Genomic DNA, 20,228 nt, shown 5'->3' with positions numbered 1-20,228 from the left:
TCTATAGTAGCAGGGTTAGGTAGGGTTACTTTAACTTGATTACTTTCAATTACCTTTGGATTACTCAAATACCAAATATGCTAATAATGACAAAATAAACTAAATATGAATAAAATTACTGAATTTAACGGATATAATGGACTACATGGAACGGCAAAAATGATGTTGGCAAGCTGTTTGGATTTATTTTCATTTTGTTTCTGTCGCATTTTACGTTAGTTTTGCCAGAGATCAAAGATATCAAAGCCAGGAGAGAAAGCTTACTACGTGTTGTGAGTCATAATTTTATTCATATTTAGTTTATTTTGTCTTTTATTAGCATATTTGGTATTGGAGTAACCCGAAAGTAATTGAAAGTAATCAAGTTAAAGTAACCCTACCAACCCTGTGTATATATATATATATATATATATATATATATATATATATATATATATATATATATATATATATATATATAGAACCCATATTTACAACAATACCTATTTTATGAACCCCGTTTAAATAGTGTGTAAGAAAAGTAAAATACAGTACAGGCAACAATATGGCTGACCTGAATTTTGTGAACATGTACACAGTTGTACTTTTGGCCTCTGCGCGTCTTTAAAAAAATAACTTGCATTTTTGTGGTCTGCTTTCGTGGAGGCTCTCACGTCCCCTAACGGCCAAATTGGGTACTGCAGCTCTCGACCATTCCAAGCAACAAAACCTAATTTTCTTTCCACCGGGCCATATTTTTGTATGACAAAAGAATGCTAAAGTTTGAAAATAAGCAATGAGCAACTTGTCTAGCAACATCACCTGTCACACTTGTCCCCTCCAGTGTTGTCCCTGCAGTTGAGGCATGCGCCGCTTTTCTGGTCGCATTCTTCGGTATGCCCGTTGCATTGGCAGGGGCGACAGTTGGGAAAGCCCCAGTGACCCGCCTGGCATCTGTCACAGCGCTGGCCAAATGCTCCTGGACGACATTGGCAAAGCCCCGTGTACTTGTCGCACATCCAAGTGAGCGAGCCTTCAGCGCTACAACCGCAGGCTGCAAGAAAATGAAGAGACAGACGCAATTAGGAAATATACTCCCCTTTCCAGTTTTCGTCATCACCGCCTAGGATGTGTGCGCATTGTTGACCCAAAAAGCAGGAGTAGCAGTTTGAGTGTATGTTGAGGTGCGTTTTTAGAGTCGCCGTTTACAAAAACAACGTGCTGAGCTGTCGTTTGTACGGGTGCACAAATCGCAATTTAAAGTAACACCATTTTTTTACCCCAGAAGCCAGCTTCTGTAGCCGGGGATCGGTGTGCCAAGGACCCCTCCTTTGGCTGCCACCCTGCTCTCTACCCAACTGACCTCTTTGGAGGGTTGTGTGTTTGTGCTTTAAAGAAAAAATGATGCCACTTTGTGGCTTTGTTTTATTCAATTCATGATTTCAGCATTGGTTTCCGTCTGCTATCCAAGTTATTAGCTTTGTGCTTCCTGAAAAATGGGACTCAAAGCCACTCATGTCTTATTTCTACTCGGCTAATAAAAGTAGTTATTGAAGAAAAGATTATACTACTTTATTGTGAGTTCATAGTCGTCATTTGGGGCGGCATTAGCTCAGGAGGTAGAGGGCTCGTCTTCAAGAGATCGAGGGTTAGATTACCGGCTCCTCCGTGTTATATGTCGAAGTGTCCTTGGGTAAGACACTGAATCCCTAATGCCGCAAATAAGCAGGTAGGCGCCTTGCACGCCAGCATGGCAGCTATTGGTGTGTGAATGGGAAAGTGTGAAGCACATTGTAAAGCGCTTTGAGAGGTCTTCATTGACTTAAAAAGCGCTATATAAATGCAGACCATTTACCATTCATTTACCATTTAACAGTTGGAGTTAATTATTAGCCCATAAAGGAATGTTAACCTTTTTGCTAAAAATTTGGTGAAAACATTGGAGTGTTTCCCTTTGTCTTGTAGTAACCATGCTCCACACAAACATCCTTTGTTTTGCTTTACGTATATTGGAGGGTGCGTGAAATGTGGCGTTGCGTTTCCCATCTACAGTGCAGTTGTACACTGTACTGTACAACTGCCACTGTGCACATATCCATTATCCATAATATGCACCGCTTATCCTCAGTAGGGTAGCGGGGATGCTGGAGCCCATTCCAGTCATCTTCAGGGAGTGGGCAGGGGACACTCTGAACTGGTTGCCAGCCAGTCGTAGGGCACACAGAGACAGACAACTCACTTGCTCATTCAAACCTCGGAACAATTTGGACATGCATGTTTTTTGGAATGTGGGAGGAAACCAAAGTGCCCGGAAGAAACCCACGCAGGCACGGGGAGAACATGCAAACTCCACAAGGGAAGTTGCCGTAGCTGGACTTGAACCCTGAAGCTCTGCACCGTGAGGCTGGGCGCTAACAATATGCACATATTATAAATCATAAATATAGATTTTTTTAAAATTCTTTTCCACATTTTACCTTTTTTATTGGTTTTACTTGCACTGAAAAGAGAAGCCCTCCGATTGTGTTGTACTTATAATAATATAATATAATGACAATAAAAGACATTCATTGATTAATTCATACTATTTGTTGTAAGGGTCTGTTTAAATTGAAAAATATTCTATTTCTGGACATGTAAATTAGTATTAGGGCATCCGATGACACACTTGCATGTTGACTCTCTTCGATTCTGCCACACAAACACAAAACGTGACAACAACTAGCAGTTACCACAGCTTTCTTTTCCTCTGTTTTCGGACCAGCGAAAGTATATTGCCTCCAGGCTAAGCTCTGCCTACCAGCTTTATCACAATCTTTATAAAGAAATTAAAGTGTCTATAAAGTAACACACAAAGCTCCACAAACTGGCTCACACGATCTACTGTAATGTGTACTGTCAATCTAAACAACTTTTTTGTGTTGTTGACTTTGATCATGGGCAGCACGGCGGCGCAGTGGTTAGCGCGTGTGCGGCACAGTTCTAAGGTCTTGGGAACCTCCTGTGTGGGTTCAAATCCAGATACAGGACTTACTGTGCGGAGTTTGTATGTTCTCCCCGTGCTTGCGTGGCTTTCCTCCGGGCACTCCGGTTTCCTCCCATATTCCAAAGACATGCATTTCAGGTGGATTGGCCGGTACAAATTGTCCCTAAGTGTGAATGAGCGAGCGAGTTGTCTGTCCCTGTGTGCCCTGCGATTGGCTGGGAACCAGTTCAGGGAGTCCCCTCCCCACTGCCCGATGATTGCTGGGATGGGCTCCAGCACCCCCCGCGACCCTACTGAGGATAAGCGGTGCAGCTAATGAGATGAGATGAGACTTTGATCATGATAAAGTTGCAATCTTGCTACTTGCACATTTATGCTTATTTAAAATATAAATTGACATGAATGTGTCCGTTCCGCCTCATCAATCCGCGTGCAGCTAGGCAACATCACAACACTGAAAGAGGTCTCAAGGTAATGCCCAAAAATAAATCGATGTGTTCTCTCACCGATGCAGCCCGAGGGTCCAAAGCCGTAAGTTCCAGGAGCACACTGCTCACACCGTCGACCAATCACGTGTGGCCTGCAGCGACACTGACCACCCCGGACATCGCATACAGAGCTCATGGACCCCTGGGGGTCGCAGTTACAAGCTGGAGAGAAGGGATGATAAAAAAAACTTTACCAAAGATGCATCGAATGCTAGTAATAATCACTAAACTGCTTTCTATGAACAAAAAAATATATATTTTCCAGTCTATAAGGTTCATCCAAAAACCCCAAATTGTCCACAAATTTAAACGTGCGCCTAGAAATCTGGTTCGCCGCAATTATTGTGCAATTAGTGATCAGTAAAAAATAATCATGTGATGTTAATTATATTTTGTCTATTCATATGTATTGAAAATTGTTTGTCAGCTTCTTTAATTGCTTCCCCATGGTTGTTCTGCTTCCAGATGTGTGCTTTCATATTTAAGCGTTTAACCAATCATATTTTACCATTAGTTTTTTCTAGACTCAGAAATTTACTTGAAGGTTGTGTCCCATAATATCGGTCTTTGAGAAGGCTGTTGGTTTAGGCAATCAAATTCCGAGTTGGCATCTGAACGCTAGCTAGCAGGCTTTAAGATATGTCAACGCTTACACAAACTATGACAGGACAGGGGGCGTTAATTCACCTAAGTGATTCCGCCGACAGCCGTTAAACAAGGAAATACACGGTTGTGTTGTTTTTATAGCGAAAGATCGGATAAATCCTAAGTGAGCAAGCCTTTTGCATGCGGGAATAGGTTTTGTCCACCACTTTCATCCTAGAGGTAACATTTTAATCTGGTGGACATAAACAACACCGAATATATGTACATAATCTTTCCTTTTTGTACAAACACATTTGATTTGATTGTATCCTGTTTTAAACACCGGGGTTGCAAAGAAAAAATTACTATAATTTAATGTTAATGATAATAAAGACAAGCTTGAATCTTTAAACTTAAGTCCGGGTCCAGGCTTGACCAGACCCAATCCGGATTTGGGCTGACTCGGTATGATGCGGTCACGCGGAGCTTCTCTCGCACTAATTTTTTTTCCATTCTTCATTGTTCATTGTCTCTGTTGATGCGCCTAATAGTCTTAAATAGGGGAAAAAAAATATATAAAATCAAAACCAGTATTTTTTTCAAGGTGAGTCTTAAAATCCAGTATGCCTTATAGTGTGGAAAATACGGTAAGTTAAATGTGTGCTTTAGTACGTACGCAAAGCCCCGTCGTTGATAACAGCCGACATGCTGGTGATCAGCTTGGCGCAGGTGTCACTCATAGGTGGGTGGGTGACACTCCTGTGGCCCTCGTGGCAGCGATAACGCTCGTATGTTTGTTTCCTGTTGTTAGAGGCCAGGTCGCCTGCGTTGAAGAGCTCCATGGAAGAGTGACGAGGCATTAAAGCCATCTAGGGCCAAAACAGAAAAAACTGAATCACTAAAGTGAGGTGGGAAGCGACCTGGTGGGATAAGCGATTCGTCCTAACCGAGTCCACGAGAAGAAAGGCATCAGCTGCTCCATTAAGGACTGAGTTTCCATCCTGATAACGTCTAAACTCCAAGCGGATAGTGTAGGTCAAGCCTTTCTCCAGACAAACAGACTGAGGAGGCACCACGAATCTATGATGGAGCAAAAAGATGATAAACTAACACACGTGTCATTCTCATGGCCAAATGTGGCCCGCTACATCGTTTTGTGTGTCCTGTGAGACAATGCTAAGAGAAGCACTAGAAAAAAATGAGCTACAACGACTTGCAGTTTTAAATATGTCCACTGCATGTCGCCACTCTCACACCTATATTAAAACGCTGCAATTTATCAACCAGAGAACATGAAGAAAACCCACAAAGACATTAGTGGAATTAAAAGGCTGTTTCGGGCAATACAATGCAATATTTATAGGAGAAATAGTATTTGGATGTCTTCCCTGAAGTTTACATTGTTTTTAGCTTCTTTTCATCATAGATGTGAAATAAAACAATGAAGTTCCCATATACAAGAAAATATTTTCAGAAAAAGAAAAAAGCAAGAATATTTTAAAAACATTAAATCAATTATTGAAATGATTCTTTATGTGCTATTTTGGGCACTTTCCAGTCTGCATGAATTTCCCGAAGGTGGGTTATTTTACTTTTAGCATTGCTGTTCCGAGACGCGCAACACATTAGGAAGCAGGAAAGGGGAGAAGGAAGGGAATTGGAGAGACTTTTTGGCTCCTAATCGTAGTATTTTTGTAGTGTATCATGAAAATGGTAAAAGTAAGAAAAGGTATGTTTCAAATACAGCCTCAATTCCCCTCCCCAAAAGATGAAAAAAGGAGAGTTTATTCGAGTGCTTCTATGATATGCACGTTCTACAAGAATGATCTGAATGAGGCTGCAAACCTTAAGCCAGGAGATGGCGGGAGAGAGTAAAACAGTTTTGAATGCCGAACAGCACCTTTAAATAAACTGTAGTGGAAATAAGATACATTGTTGCTTTACTTTTCTTTCCTGTTCTTTTTTTTTACTATAAATGAGTGTTTGTATGCTATTTTTGTCATTTTCCAGTCTGCATGAGTTTCCCCACGGCTCAAAAATCTTAAGTGGAAATAAATTTAATGGTGGTTTTGCTTTCTTTTTCTCCAAATATGCACAGTTGCTAAAGTGATCATTTCTTTGTGAAGGAAAAAAATACTGAGGAAAAAAACCCTTTATAATAGTTTTATAATTAAATCTTACATCCCTGAACCATAATTTAATTGTAAACTACCAAAAACATCTCCAACCTTCCAGCTAAGGCACAATTTCTATTAGGGTTGTGGAGCAACGAAATACATGATTGGCGTTACGTAATCAGGATACAAGAAATACAATTGTGTTCCAGAAAAAAAGACGGAATCAAGTAACAGATACATTTAGTTAAAATAAGGATGACTTTACAGGACTACAATTGTACATAAAACTATATTTACATATACATAATGCGGCAAAAGATGAATTGTGTCACAATTTCAATCAATTAAACAAGAGAGAAAGAGAGATTAGGTTTACACGCTGCATTACATTGTTCATTATAATTTCGTAATATTATTTATATTTTTTGTCTTTTTTTCATCATTTTGGTATTGGAGTAAGTAATCCAATTACATTACTTCATAATTACAGTAGTCAGATTACATTACTAATTACATTTCCTCAATATGTAACTAGTTACTGTTTTGGATTACAATTTCAAAGGAATCCTCCATTTTTTTGCCATTAATTCTGGATCCCCCGTGAGATGGTTTCTCCTATCATGTGGCCCCCGATCTAAAATGAGTTTGTTTTCCCTGTAACCTGCCAAAACAGTCATTAAATACAATTTGATTATATGTCAAAAGAAATACATTTTACTTTGTCACTCAACGGATTAATAAAGGGACAAGTGTGTATTATTTAACCATTAGATTTCGCAATATTGTGCAGTGTGTAAACGTAATATTCTTTGCTAATCGCAAGGCAAATCAAGATTTAGAAGTAAAAACGGATGGAGCTGCAATAGAAGCGGTATCAGAAATTAAGTTTTTAGGGGTCATAATAGACAATAAATTAAGCTGGAAAACACAGATCAGACACATACAAACTAAAGTATCTAAAAGCATTTCAATAATTAATAAAGCCAAATTCATTTTTAACTATAATTCATTGTATTTATTATATTCTTCTCTAGTTCTGCCATATTTAACATATTGTGCAGAAGTCTAGGGCAATAATTACAAAGGTTCACTACAGCCCCCTTTTTATCCTCCAAAAACGTGCAATTAGAGCTATACACAGGGTAGGATATCAAGAGCATACTAATATTTTATTCCTGCAGTCCAAAATATTAAAATGAGATGATTTAGTAAAATATTTTACTGGACAACTGCTATTTAAGGTCAACAAAAACATAGTGTCAGAAAACATCCGTAAATTATTCAGTCGGAAAGGAGGAAATTATAACTTAAGGGGCCGTAGTGAATTCATGATCCCAAAGGTAAGAAACAACCAGGAGAAATATGTGTGTGTAGTCAAGCTCTGGAACGGTTTGCAAGACGAAATCAAACAATGTCCAACAATTTACTTGTTCAAATTTAAATACAAAAAAACATTCCGGGCGGAATACAGAGATGAAGAAAATCGGGTATGAGTGATACGAGAGATTGGGAATAGTGCGTCTAGAACTATGATTAACTTTGTGTTATTGTTGCTGTTGTTATTTCATAACTGTTATTATTGATACTATTACAATTGTTGTTATATAAATGGTGTGTTTAATAAGGAAGATGAAGGGGTAGGGAATATAAGCATTTGTTTCTGACAACCCCTTTTCGAACATATTATGTAATATTATTTTTGTTGTTGTTGAGTTATTGTTTTTGTTCTGTTCTATTTTAATGTTCGAATAAAGTTTATATTTATTTCATTCATTCATCTCGTTCGTAAGTAGGGCAGCGTCTGTATCCCCAGCCAGCTATTCATGCAAGCTGGAATTGGCAGATCGCATGCTAAGAATGGGGGAAGGGGCTACTTTGTGGATTTTTGTTTTGGACAAAGTTAAATAACTATGATAAAACCAAGGATTAAAGTACCTAATATGGGAAAACTGTTTTGGCACTTGAACAATTCACTGGTTAAACCTGTTCCCGAACGGATTATGGTACTATTGTTGTTGACATACTGTATAATCAGGTTCTAGCGACCATTTTGTCGTGGTGAATTCTTCCACTTATTTTTTTGTAGATCTTTGAATCAACCAAATCCTTAGGGCGTTTTGGAATCAAATAAAATAATATAATGAGCTTTGCTTTTCCAGGCCAGACAACTGGGACACATAGCTTTTAGCACTACAAACAATTTTACATGGGAAAAAAAGTTGTAATAGCAGCCAATCATAACAAGCTGAATAAATTACAGATGTTAGACAACGATATGAGTGATTATTAGGTGAATACGCTTAAATGAATTGGAAAGAGGCACATTGTGCCTGAGAAGCAAGCAACGCTGCACTGATATTCATTTCGGAATGTTTTCCCCTCAATGGCCAACATTTGTGCCGTGTGTGTATGCATAAAAACAAACCTGGTCCCAGCCGCCAGGGCCACAACAAGTTTGTCATCATCAGGGATGGTGTTTCCACAAGGACTGCTGGTTGGAATAGGGCCCGGGCGAATTACCGTTATTCTGACCTCTTCCCAGTCTCGGGGCATCTGGAACAAATGTGATGGCTGCTGTTACAATGTTGGTGTTAGAACAATGTTTTTTCCTTTATGAGATTTTCAAAATGATTTCTTTTCTTCAGCCATGTACGGCCCCTAACCAGTCCTTGAGTAAAAAATGGAAGATTGGAAGATGTAGTTGCACATTTTAAGTGTTAATGTACTATTTTTACACAGTCTTACTAAACTTTCTTATAGATAGATAGATAGATAGATAGATAGATAGATAGATAGATACTTTGTTCATCCCCGAAGGGAAATTCACATTTCCAGCAGCATCCCTGAGCTGAGAACAATCGAGAACAATCGAAAATAACACGGGAGCTGCTGGAGTGGCTGCCATTCGTGACGGCGCCGGAAGAAAAGATTCAATTTGAATCATGTACAAACAAACAAACAATTGAATCATGTACAAACAAACAAACAAACAAAATTTCACTACGTTCGTAACATATTTGTCTAGTAAAAACAAAACAAAAACTGTAGTATATTTACCGGTTTCCCTTGTATTCTACTATATTGTGTCATTTTACTACATTTGTTTGTCATTTATTTTAAGTAAACTAGAACTCTTCCAGTTTTTTTCATTTATTATTTTTTTCAAAAACCCTCGAAAATAGCTAAAACAATATTTTAAAAACAATAAACAAAGGCTTTATTTTATTGTAGAAGGATAATATGTGGTTAAAAAAGGGTTAAAAAGGCTTTATAGGACAAAATATTAAGAAAATACTAGAAAAACAATTATGAAAATATGGTTTAAAATGTTCTTTACAATTCTAATAAGACAAGATTATTTTAGGCAGTTATATTTTTTATAAGATAAATGCTCAGTTTAAGTATATTTTTTAAATTATTTTACGAGAAATAAATAGTAAAATAAGTCAAATAACACAAATTAGTTTGAATCATTTCAATAATTAAAACGTCCAAAGGGGAAAAATATGAAAAATTCGACAATTTTGCATTAAGGCTACTTTTTAAGGGCCCGGTCACACAGCCTTTTGCGTCTGTATCGCGGGTAAAATTTTGCGATTTTTTTTTTTGCCCATGGTTGCCCGCGGTGGAAAATGTGCAAAATTGGCCGGCGACTGTTCCGCGTCCTTCCGGCGACCGTTCCGCGTCCTTATCGCTGGTAACCGCGGCTGCATTGCTGTGCCGCCTGCGGTAACCTGTGGTCTAAAGTTTTGAGCAGCGCAAAACTTTTTCGCGCGGCCAACCGCGTGTGAATTTCTTACCGCGTGTAAAGCACGGTTGTATCTCGCCTGTATCGCAATCTCAAAAGCGTCCAACAGCGTCTGCTTCACGGGCAGAAATTTCTGGCCGTGAATAAGCCTCGATACGCCCGTGAAAGGCTGTGTGACCAGGCCTTAAGATATATGTTTAAATCTTGAAGATCCTTGAAGTACCATAAGGGGTAGTAGTACCCCCATTTGAAGCTTTACCTGGCTATTACACCTTCAAAAAGTGACAAATTTGTGATTAAAATATATCAATTAATATAATTTAATATTATGGAAAATGTAATGCACTATCTACCATTTAATTCCAGCGTATTTTATTTCACTGTGTAACAATTTATAATTTGATCAAATTTATGAAATACTAACTATACCAGAGTCTGTCTTCCATATCAGTAAAATAAAATTACTTCAGACACAAATTAACACAAATAAAAGATATATCTATCAACCGCGCGAATGCTTGTTTAAGTAATATAAATACACAAAATACATAAAAAAGGCAAAAATCTAAAAATGCTTAAATAATAAATACAAACACACTATATACATATGGAACAAATTCATCAAAGAAAATGCTTAAATAATACAAATAACTTGTTCATTTTTGACCCGTCACAAATGCAAACTGATGCCCATACCCCAACTGTCACTCATGACAAGCGGTCAAGGCTAAACCATTTAACCTGAGCGACCTCAACCGATTTTGTATCGCTTATTTGATCGATTTCACGAAAAAAGAGCAGCAGTTGGCCTGTTTTTTCAAAGTTATGAATAATTTGCGTTATTTAGAAGACAGGAGCCGTAATACAGTAATTGACACCCCCCCTAACCCATTCTCTTCGGCCGTTCATTTTGAGAGACTCAGTCAGAGGTGAACTGTCTCCCGTAGCGCCCCTCCCCAGCTCCCCTAAGCTTTTCCTCGTCTCATTGTCATTATCTCTCTGCACACCTTCGCAGCAAGCAGGGGCGTCTAAGATGCAACGAAGGGGGGCCCATTTGACAAGAGGCATAGTCATATGTTGGTAGATATTTATTTGTATGAAATGAAATGATCTGCATTTATATAGCGCTTTTCAAGTCAATAACTTCCCAAAGCGCTTTACAATGTGCTCCACATTTCCCAATAGCGGCCTTGTATTGCATATTGTATTATATTGGGGGTATTAGGGGTTCAGTGTCTTACCCAAGGACACTTCGACATGTAACACGGACGAGCCGGGAATCGAACTGGGATCCCTTAATCCCAAGACGAGCTCTCTACCTCCTGAGCTACTGTGTTGTATTGTTTTGGGAATTCTCGTTCCGCCCGCCGATCATGGCAAAAATGCGGGCAGCGCCCAGCTTCACCCTATACTACAATTGGAATGTTATAGGGATTATTAGCATGTCCTTTATATAATCCCCGAGGCAATCGTACTCATGAAAAAGTCCATACCTGGCTCGTGAGCCACACGTTCCGTACCCTGATTATTGGTGAATTACATAGATTAATTCTTGTACAGCGCGTCAAACACTTGAAAAAAGTTTAGAACAAACAATGCACACACCTGTGACTCATATCGGATGAGCAGGTCGTATTCCATGGAATACGGAATGTTGTTGATGATGAACTCAAGCGCGCCACCTTCGGGTACGCGGGAAAACCCAATACCTGTCCAAGTGGCCGCACGATCTAACTGGTGTTCCCTGGTTTCCAGAGTGCAGCCCTAATATGACAAGACGCTGTTTAATTATGCAAGTCGCTGGTTTTTTTGGTATGCATTATCCTTTCAAAACAAAAGTGTCCTACCTGTTCCATCTTAGCCATCTCGGCTTCGTACAAGAGGTAATCCAGAGCCATGAAGAAATAGCCTGACTCAACCTGTGTACATTGGCGTCCTGTCATGTGATCGCGGCAGGGACACTGACCGTTACCTACGGAGCACCTATTAACACAAAAACGGTTTTGCTGCCGTTGCTCAGTCTGTATTGACCAAAAAAACGTACATTGACACAGTTTACCACCCAACAGTATACTTTTTTAACACCCCAACGCTCCTATAAAATTCGCCTAAAATTCCAATATGGAGAATATGGACAGTTTTAGTTTCTTTTGAAAGGATAATAATCTAAAGTTGAAATAATCACTGCAAGTGCTACCAACATTGAGTAATTTGAGTTGGAACTCACAGAAATGAAAAGTTTTAATTCTCGCTTGATTTTTTTTTTTTTGCGATTAAATGCCAGCAATTGAGTGTAGCTTGGGCATCTTAACTGGAAAACAGGTGAGACAAAAGCGTGAAGCCTTTCCTGATACCATTTCAAATGTAATTAAAATCTGAAAAACGAAACATTGTATTTTCCACATTTTTCTAAAGGTTGGTTTAGGGGTTTTCAAAAGTGGCCATTAGGAGACGAGCAGTTTACAACACTAAAACCTTTGCAAATGTGTATTTTACTTTTGCCGTTTTTTTAGACATTGTGAAAGATGTAAATCTTTAACTTCTCTTTCTAGATGGTGCACACTTGCACGCAGTAATAGTGTGTAAAAATGAATCACGGATTGCCTCGAGCGCGTTATTTCCGGCCTTGACTTGAATACAGCCCCCGAAAAATGGCATCATATTCTGTTTGCATTTTTTTGGCCTAACCAATGTGTCAATCATCTTTTGATTTGGTTACTAATGGCTGAAGATATTTGGAACTATAGGAAGCGATCTTCCTTTTTTTAAACGAGCTAAACCATTCAATGTAATACTAAGACGAATGTTTGTCTTTTAATTAGGCACAGAAGGTATAGTGTTCCTCCCCACAATTATGCAAATATGATGTAAAGCACACCACATGCCGAGAAACATTCTATTCTACCTCATGAACAGATAATCTCTTCCAAATATATCTATCCAATCGAAATATATTCATCCATCTCTTCATCTATCCGCGTTTGTAAATTATAGACTCCAAACTATGGAGGACCAAGAGTGCCACAATTCATTCAATGAAACCAACAGTCAAAAAAAAAAAAAAAAAACTTGAGAGAAACATTCCAAACCGCCTTAAAATGAACATTTACTTGATAGAAATGGCCTTTTGAAATGAAATAAAAGAGCTTAAGGTAAAATATTTTAATTATAAATCATAATAATTCAAATATATGTATCAGTTAATAAAACGGCCTTAAAATGAACATTCAGTTAAAATATATTAGAATTATCATAAAATGATTACAACATTTTGATTACAATATTTTGCTAGAGGTGTTTTTTATTTTAAAACACGTTTTAATCGATTGTATGTTTGTTTTATTAATTTGTTTCATTAGTTGCATTATGGCAATTTTACTTCTACATATGAAACGACTGAACGGATTTTCGTGAAAAATACACAGTTGTACTTTAGGCCTCCACGAGTGTGTTAAGCTAGGTTCCGAGTCAAGGCACCCCCAATAAATACCAACAAAATCGATAAGTATCTGCTTTCGTGTGGTCTGCTTTCATTATTCAATTTTTTTTTATTGATTTTTAAACATTATTCAAAACAGACACAACATGTGTGCAACGGCACATTACAAACATTTAGAGTAGTGCTGCTCCAAAACCAATATTGGCATCGGTAAGGGTACTAGGAAATCTCCAAGGCGAGCACATGACACCCGGCCCGCTGGCACCAGCGAACACCTCTCCGCAAAGATAAAATCTGGCAATTTCAAGCGAAGCAATCGAAAAGGTCCCCGGCACATGAGTTGAAAAACATTGCACTAAATGTTACCAGATGTTGAGCTAATATAATAAATGTGCAGCAAAATGTGCATATATTCATAACAGGCAGCTACTAATTTTCTGTCTCCTGCTGTTGGAATAAAAAGTGTCAACTTGAGTGTCACGGACGAAACAGTGGAACAGTGACTCTCGATTAATTTTAATCTGTCGAGTAGACGTCACTTACTGGTTATCTACAGCAGCTCCGATGTCACATTCGCAGCCTCTGCAGCCGTTCATGTCCACACTTAAACCCCAGTGTTCTGGCTAAAAGACGAGAAAAACAGAGGAAAAAATCATGGCGAAGCAATCATCCTTCGTTTTAATTACTGTTAACCCTCCACCACCGACCTAGAAGAGCTGTGCGCATACAGAGCATTACCAGTGTTGAGTCAAGTCACGATTATTTGTACAGCCCTTTATCTCAAGAAGTCTCAAAGCGCTGTACAGACTACAAACTACTATTACACGATCCCCTGATGTAGGACCTACAGTAGGGCAAGGAAAAACTCAAAAGCATGAGGAAATTAAAAAACCCTGGAGAAGGGGTCGCACATGAGGTTATCCCCCTTAAAGGATGGCCAGGCTGCAAGGGCATCAACAAAAAATACACAGACATCATCAACATTAAGTATAGGTAATGGTCGACAGCTTCCTTAGGTCAACATCATTCATAAGCTATTGAATAAAAGTGTGTTTTAAGCCTAGATTTAAACAGTTCCACTGAGATCGAGTCTCAGAGGGCAAAGAGGTGAAACCATTTTGTGGTGGCATCTCCTTTTTGGCAGTATCATTGGCACATGAGAACGGAAAACCTAAAGAGTAAGACAATGTATTGAAATTGAATGTTGTTCTTGTCCGTGAGGTTGATTGGTCCAACTGGGAAAAACTGATGAGTCAGCAAAACAAAAAGTGCTGAATCCGTTCTTTTCTTATCAATTTTTACATTTGGGCTAACTGACTTGACTGTGTGTAAAATATATTGAAAATCAGTGTCGTTCTGGCCTGGGATGATGGTTTTTCTGGGTAAAATGCTGAGTCAACAAAACCAATAGTGAAAAATCTTCTTTTTGGGGGAAATTTTCACATCTGAGGTAACCTACCCGACTGCCTGTGAAAGGTGGTGGAGAAACAAACAAACAAATATACATGCTGGGATCACGAACAAAAAGATTAACACCACCCTGGCTTGGCTTTTGAGTGGTTGGGTGAATTTCCCTGCGGGGATGAATAAAGTATCTATCTATCCATCTATCTATCTATCTAAATGTGTTTATTGCATCAAGATGTCTTCGTCAGGAATGTGTATTTTAACTAAATAAAGAAAAAAAACAATACCATATTAAAAAATGCTCAAATTGAAAGTCTTACATTTGTGTTATTACGGTTGGTTTCGACCTGGCTATAAAAACAGTGGCTACAGTCAAAACTGATGTCATAATTGGACAGGACATATTGTGCAATAACTGCAAGTAGGATCTCTGCAAAGAAAAACAAAGTGACACTTTTTGCCACACATGCATCTTAGCACTTCACGGCTCAGGGTCCCTTAACCGGCAGGGTCATAGGGGCACCACTTCCTGTGGTTTGTCTTGGGGAAGTACAGCCTTGTGGCAACCATCGCTGCTCCCCAATATAAAACAGAAAGTACCAGTTTCCATATTTACCAGTAACAGGAGAAGCCTCATGATGGGACTCAGATACAGCACCTCCATTAACTGGCAGTTTTTTGGTGAACAGCATCATCCCTCTTCTGAGGGATGAGCCGGCCCTCGGTAATGACGGGCAGCAGCGTTTTTGTGACCATACTGATTCTTAATCACTGGGAAAAAACTATTTTGTTCCAAAACTTTTGAGTATCACATTATACAATACGCATTGAATCATTCGTAGCTTTCATATTTTTGTTGAAAATAAACTTTGTGGTGATTATATTACGTCGTTAGCTGTTGCACATTACTGGGACATGTCTTTAATAACAGCATTTTATTGTAAATAAATTCATCAAATCCAATCTTTTAAGTCATAGTAAAGGAAAATACAAAATGACCATATCTAAAATTAAAATCATCATTTTTTCCATAGTGCTTGATTGTAATATACCATATAATAATGAAGGTAAAAGTATTCTCGCAGTATGAACAATAAGGCGTGGCTGTAGTATTACGTAGTACAATAGTAGTAAAAACTGCTTACCAACTACTGCTCAAATAGAATAAAATAGCTAGCAGTCTCCAAAAAGGCCTCGTCTTTCCAAAGGATTGCAAAAAGTGAACACATCCCTCCATACAAATGGAAGTATTTGCGCACAGACTTTTACTCTAATGTTGTTCTTCAGTTATTTGTTTTGGAACGATTATTTGATCTTGTTTCTTCTTGGTTGCTGTTTTGTTCGATCTTACAAATTCATATTTTGTGTTTTGACTTGTTCTGCTTTATATTTTATATTTGTATTAACGTTGTATTGCTAAAAAAAATCTTTTGTTCAGCCTTGTTTTTGATGTATTCTTGTTTTTAATGTATTCTACAGTTGATTTAAGACACGTGTTGTCACCGACTCGCAAAGTGAAAAGAAACACAAGAGGAGAGTTAAAAAGTGCATGCGTCACGCAGAGTGAAGCCAACCCTATAATCACAAAAACTAACTTCCACAGCTCTGTGGTAAGTCACGACTGTCTGTTTTTTCTCATTCAACCAAGAGTTTTCTTGTCTTTCCTATTCTCCTTTTCTTTCATTTGGATGGTGCAGCAACTACACTTGGCAGCCGGCAGGTCATGTATTCCTTGTTTCACGCAAGATAAGATCCACTTTGGGACGTGACCATTTTTAGGCAGATGGTAACCCACACCAAGTGGACTAACCTAAAATACCCGAACTAAATTTAGACCCAGAACTCACATTCATGCCCACACTATTCCTGGATGAGTGTGACAAAGACAGAGACAAAAAACTAGCACAACTTGAAAAAAGAAAAATAACCTGCAGAAAAGTATGGAATAGGATGCAATTGTTATATAAAGGTATTCCTAAATTCTAAAACATGTAAAATATAAGGATGTTTTTACATCAAATTTATACATACATTTAATTGATATAATGCAACTATTTTTCGAGATACTGCATTTGAAGATAACCGGTATCATCTTCCTGAGCTGTGATGTCATGTGAGGAACACAGACATCCTTGCAAGTCAGTCACTTTATTGGTTTACATGGTTAACTAGTCAAAGAAGTGTTTTAAGCAAAGTGTTTGTAGTTTTTGGGAGAATGCAAAAGTGTTGTGACACAGGTGGATGCAGTAATGGTACAACAAAGGGTGAACGACCAAAAACAGGCTGACTAGCAAACACAGCCTTGGCGGAAAAAGCCAAGACTGGCCAACCTACAACGAAAAAAGGCTGTGGCAACAAACGCAAAGCCGGACGGGAAAAACCAGGGGACACAAAAAACTGGCGCTAACGGCAAACGAGCCAGCAAAACAACACTCTATGTGCAGCCGACGAATGGCAATCGGGATAAAACAAAACAAGAAAGCCCTCTGCAGCTCCGATGCTAACGGGGAGCTAGCAAGACAAAGCGTGACACAGGCGGAGAAAAAACACAAACAAAAAGCCACAATCGCCTACCAAAAAAGAAGGCGAAGGCAAACAAGGAAAGCAGACTGGAAGGTGTCAGGTAAATATACCTCACGCAGCCTTTGGAAGTGGAAACACGCACCTCCGGCAAACAGTCACAAGGCGCCCAGCAACAGGGTAAGCTAGGTTCCAATTTTTCCAAGAAGAAATGAGTGGTATGCAATCGGTGTTTACTACAATCGCGGTCTGTTTTGGAGCTGGACTCACATGTTTTGTTGATGAGATTTGCCATTTTGAAAGTGTGGTGTTCCTTCAATGATGTCACAGCTCTACAGCAAACAAGCTAGATGGCTCATATTTTAGACTAAATTACTCAAGTCCCCGGCAAATGGAACATTTGGCAAAATAAAGTCGTAATTGTGGGGAGGAACCGTGTCACTCGGGAACCTCTTACTGTTTTGTCCGAGTTGATCATCAAAGGCTAAGCTTACCTGCCGACGTGTACAGCGTGCGTGATTTTAGGCATTTGATTTTGACTTCTCTCGTGTTTTTGCTACTTGCGATTAATATAATATTGTCCCGGTTAGTGGGCGGGCACTCGAAGGATTCCAGTTATGTTTGGTATGGGTTAGGCCCGCTAACAGTTGGCTAGCTGGCATGCCTGCTGTGCTCATTGTTTTTTTCTCCCAGCTGAGTTTGTGTTTCTTGCTTCTGTGGCTGGCTCATCATGTTTTCGGTCAGCCAGCCTCCCGCTTTTTTTCGCCCATCGGTCCAGGTTTGTCCTTTATGGCAGCCGCCTAGACTGTCGTGTCCTGACTGGTTCACCTCCTGTTAGATCTGTGTGTGTTATTTTTGCCACTTGGCCCCATTTTTGCTGCTCGCCATTTATTGTCCCATTGCTTCACCCAACTGCAACAATAGGCCTAGGCATTCTTCACCAAAACTTGGTTCAAAACACTCAAAACCTTTTCGACTAATTTACATGTTAACCAATAGGGTGACTGGCTTGCTAGGGTACTGGTGTTCTTCACATGACGGTACAGCTCACGAAGTCAAAGACGAGACAGAGTGTCTTCAAAATGCATTATCTCGGAAAATAATTGGAATACACCGATTACACACACACACACACACACACACACACACACACACACACACACACACACACACACACACACACACACACACACACACACACACATATATATATATATATATATATATATATATATATATATATATATATATTATATATATATATATATATATATATATATATATATACTGTATATATATATAATTATGACGTTATGCAAAAAACATGTACTATTTTCTCACATTATGTATGTTTTAGAATTTAGGAATCCCTTTAAGGAGTTTGGGATGTCAGTGCATCTTACCAGACATTGGTCACAGCTTCGTCCTGTGACAAGACGCTTGCAAAAGCAGTCGCCACTGACTGGATCGCACTGCGTGCTTCCTGCCACCGTTCCTCTGTGGTCGCACTGGCAAGCTATAAAAGAGATAATCGTTTTTTCTCTTCTTTTTCCAAATATTTGAAGAGAAATATAAAGTAGCATCATTGTTGTCGACATGCAATGTTCTATGTGTTTCCAATTTAACACATCTGGATAGGAGTCACATATTGAAAAACTCTAAGGCAGAACTGTCACACATACAGCCAGCCGGCTGGATCCGGCCCGTCGGATGATTTCATTCGGTCCGACAAAAAAGCGAGTCTCTAGGTCATTTCTTTAATAAGTTAGGCTTTTTGAAATAAACGCAAACCAAACCTCTCTCGAGCCTCCTGGGGGCAGTACTTGTGTAAAAGAGCTGACATCCTGCATGCAGGCTGAACGAGTTAGTACCAGGCATTCGCAACATGATGTGTTCATCTAAAAATAGGACGTGGCCTTTTAAGCCTCACGCCGTGCCAAATGTAACGGCAAATGTGCTGCATACCCTACAAATAGGTTTACATTCCGAGGGTTGACAGACCGCCATCTCCCAATAAGGCAGCGCTTCACAATTATTTTCTGTCACGACCCTCCAAGACTATCCACCTACCAGGGTTTCATAAATTTCTATGGGAAATCCGCGGTTCAGAAAATTGGTGGATGGACGAGATTCTCGGTCTTCAACTTTGAAGGACAAAAAAAAATTATAAAATGATCACACAGATGCAGACATGCTAAGCAGTTAGGAGTTTCTAATCCCAAAACATCTCAATTATTAATTAGTGACAAAGCAGTCATTTAGGATGACCAGGGATTAGTCGGCAATTAATGGATTAGTTGTTGCACCTCTCGTACTCACGCTGGCAGCCGTGAGGGTTGTCGGCGCTAAGTCCGAAATGTCCGCTCTTGCACTTGTCGCAACGCTGGCCTTCCACGTTGGCTTTGCAGCGACACTGGCCAGCCACCATTCCCAAAGCTGGGGCCGTGTGGCTGTCGCACATACCACCGTTCTCCGAACCTTCCGGGTCGCAGTCGCATGCTGCGGGGGGCAAAACGGGATGACTTCAACACACGCCGATGATGAGATGACAACCGGTAATACAGTGGTGCCTCTTCACAGGAGCTTAATACCTTTTATATTCGTGCTCGACCATCAAATCGCTCGAGTAACGAGAGGATTCTCCCGATGAGAAACAATTAAAAACTAATTTTTCCGCTCTTTTCCTCCCAAAAGCATACAAGTGAACCCTAAATAGCTATAAAATATCAATCAAGCATGAAAAAATACAGCTATAGAAATATATATATATAATTCTAACAAAATAAAATGTAATTTTATTATGAGCACTACCATTGGAAAGACCTGAGTTGCTGTAACAATGATGTTTGATAGGTGTGGAGGTGCGGGAGTAGGAGTGGGGTAGGAATAACGCCGCAAGACTTGATGATACGTAAGGGCAGGGTTGGGTAGGGTTACTTTAATTGGATTACTTTCAAAT

At 39.2% G+C, this 20,228-nt stretch overlaps 1 protein-coding gene across 1 annotated transcript in view; it reads right to left on the bottom strand.

Annotated features, from left to right (window-relative positions):
- lamb2 (laminin, beta 2 (laminin S)) overlaps positions 1-20,228 on the bottom strand; it is an 84,714-nt gene that overhangs the window by 29,060 nt on the left and 35,426 nt on the right. Inside the window, exons 11-20 of the mRNA XM_088331943.1 lie at positions 19,589-19,768; positions 18,673-18,785; positions 13,886-13,965; positions 11,751-11,886; positions 11,509-11,667; positions 8,581-8,708; positions 4,986-5,118; positions 4,715-4,907; positions 3,472-3,615; positions 802-1,033 (exon numbers count right to left, since the gene is read on the bottom strand). Coding sequence (XP_088188069.1) covers positions 802-1,033; positions 3,472-3,615; positions 4,715-4,907; positions 4,986-5,118; positions 8,581-8,708; positions 11,509-11,667; positions 11,751-11,886; positions 13,886-13,965; positions 18,673-18,785; positions 19,589-19,768 — 1,498 coding nt within the window. The remainder of the gene's footprint in view (positions 1-801; positions 1,034-3,471; positions 3,616-4,714; positions 4,908-4,985; positions 5,119-8,580; positions 8,709-11,508; positions 11,668-11,750; positions 11,887-13,885; positions 13,966-18,672; positions 18,786-19,588; positions 19,769-20,228) is intronic.

Source organism: Urocampus carinirostris, chromosome 3, assembly GCF_059441175.1.
Source record: "Urocampus carinirostris isolate Australia breed hairy pipefish chromosome 3, RoL_Ucar_1.0, whole genome shotgun sequence".
Taxonomy (NCBI): domain Eukaryota; kingdom Metazoa; phylum Chordata; class Actinopteri; order Syngnathiformes; family Syngnathidae; genus Urocampus; species Urocampus carinirostris.
This window is presented reverse-complemented; position numbering and strand designations above follow the sequence as displayed.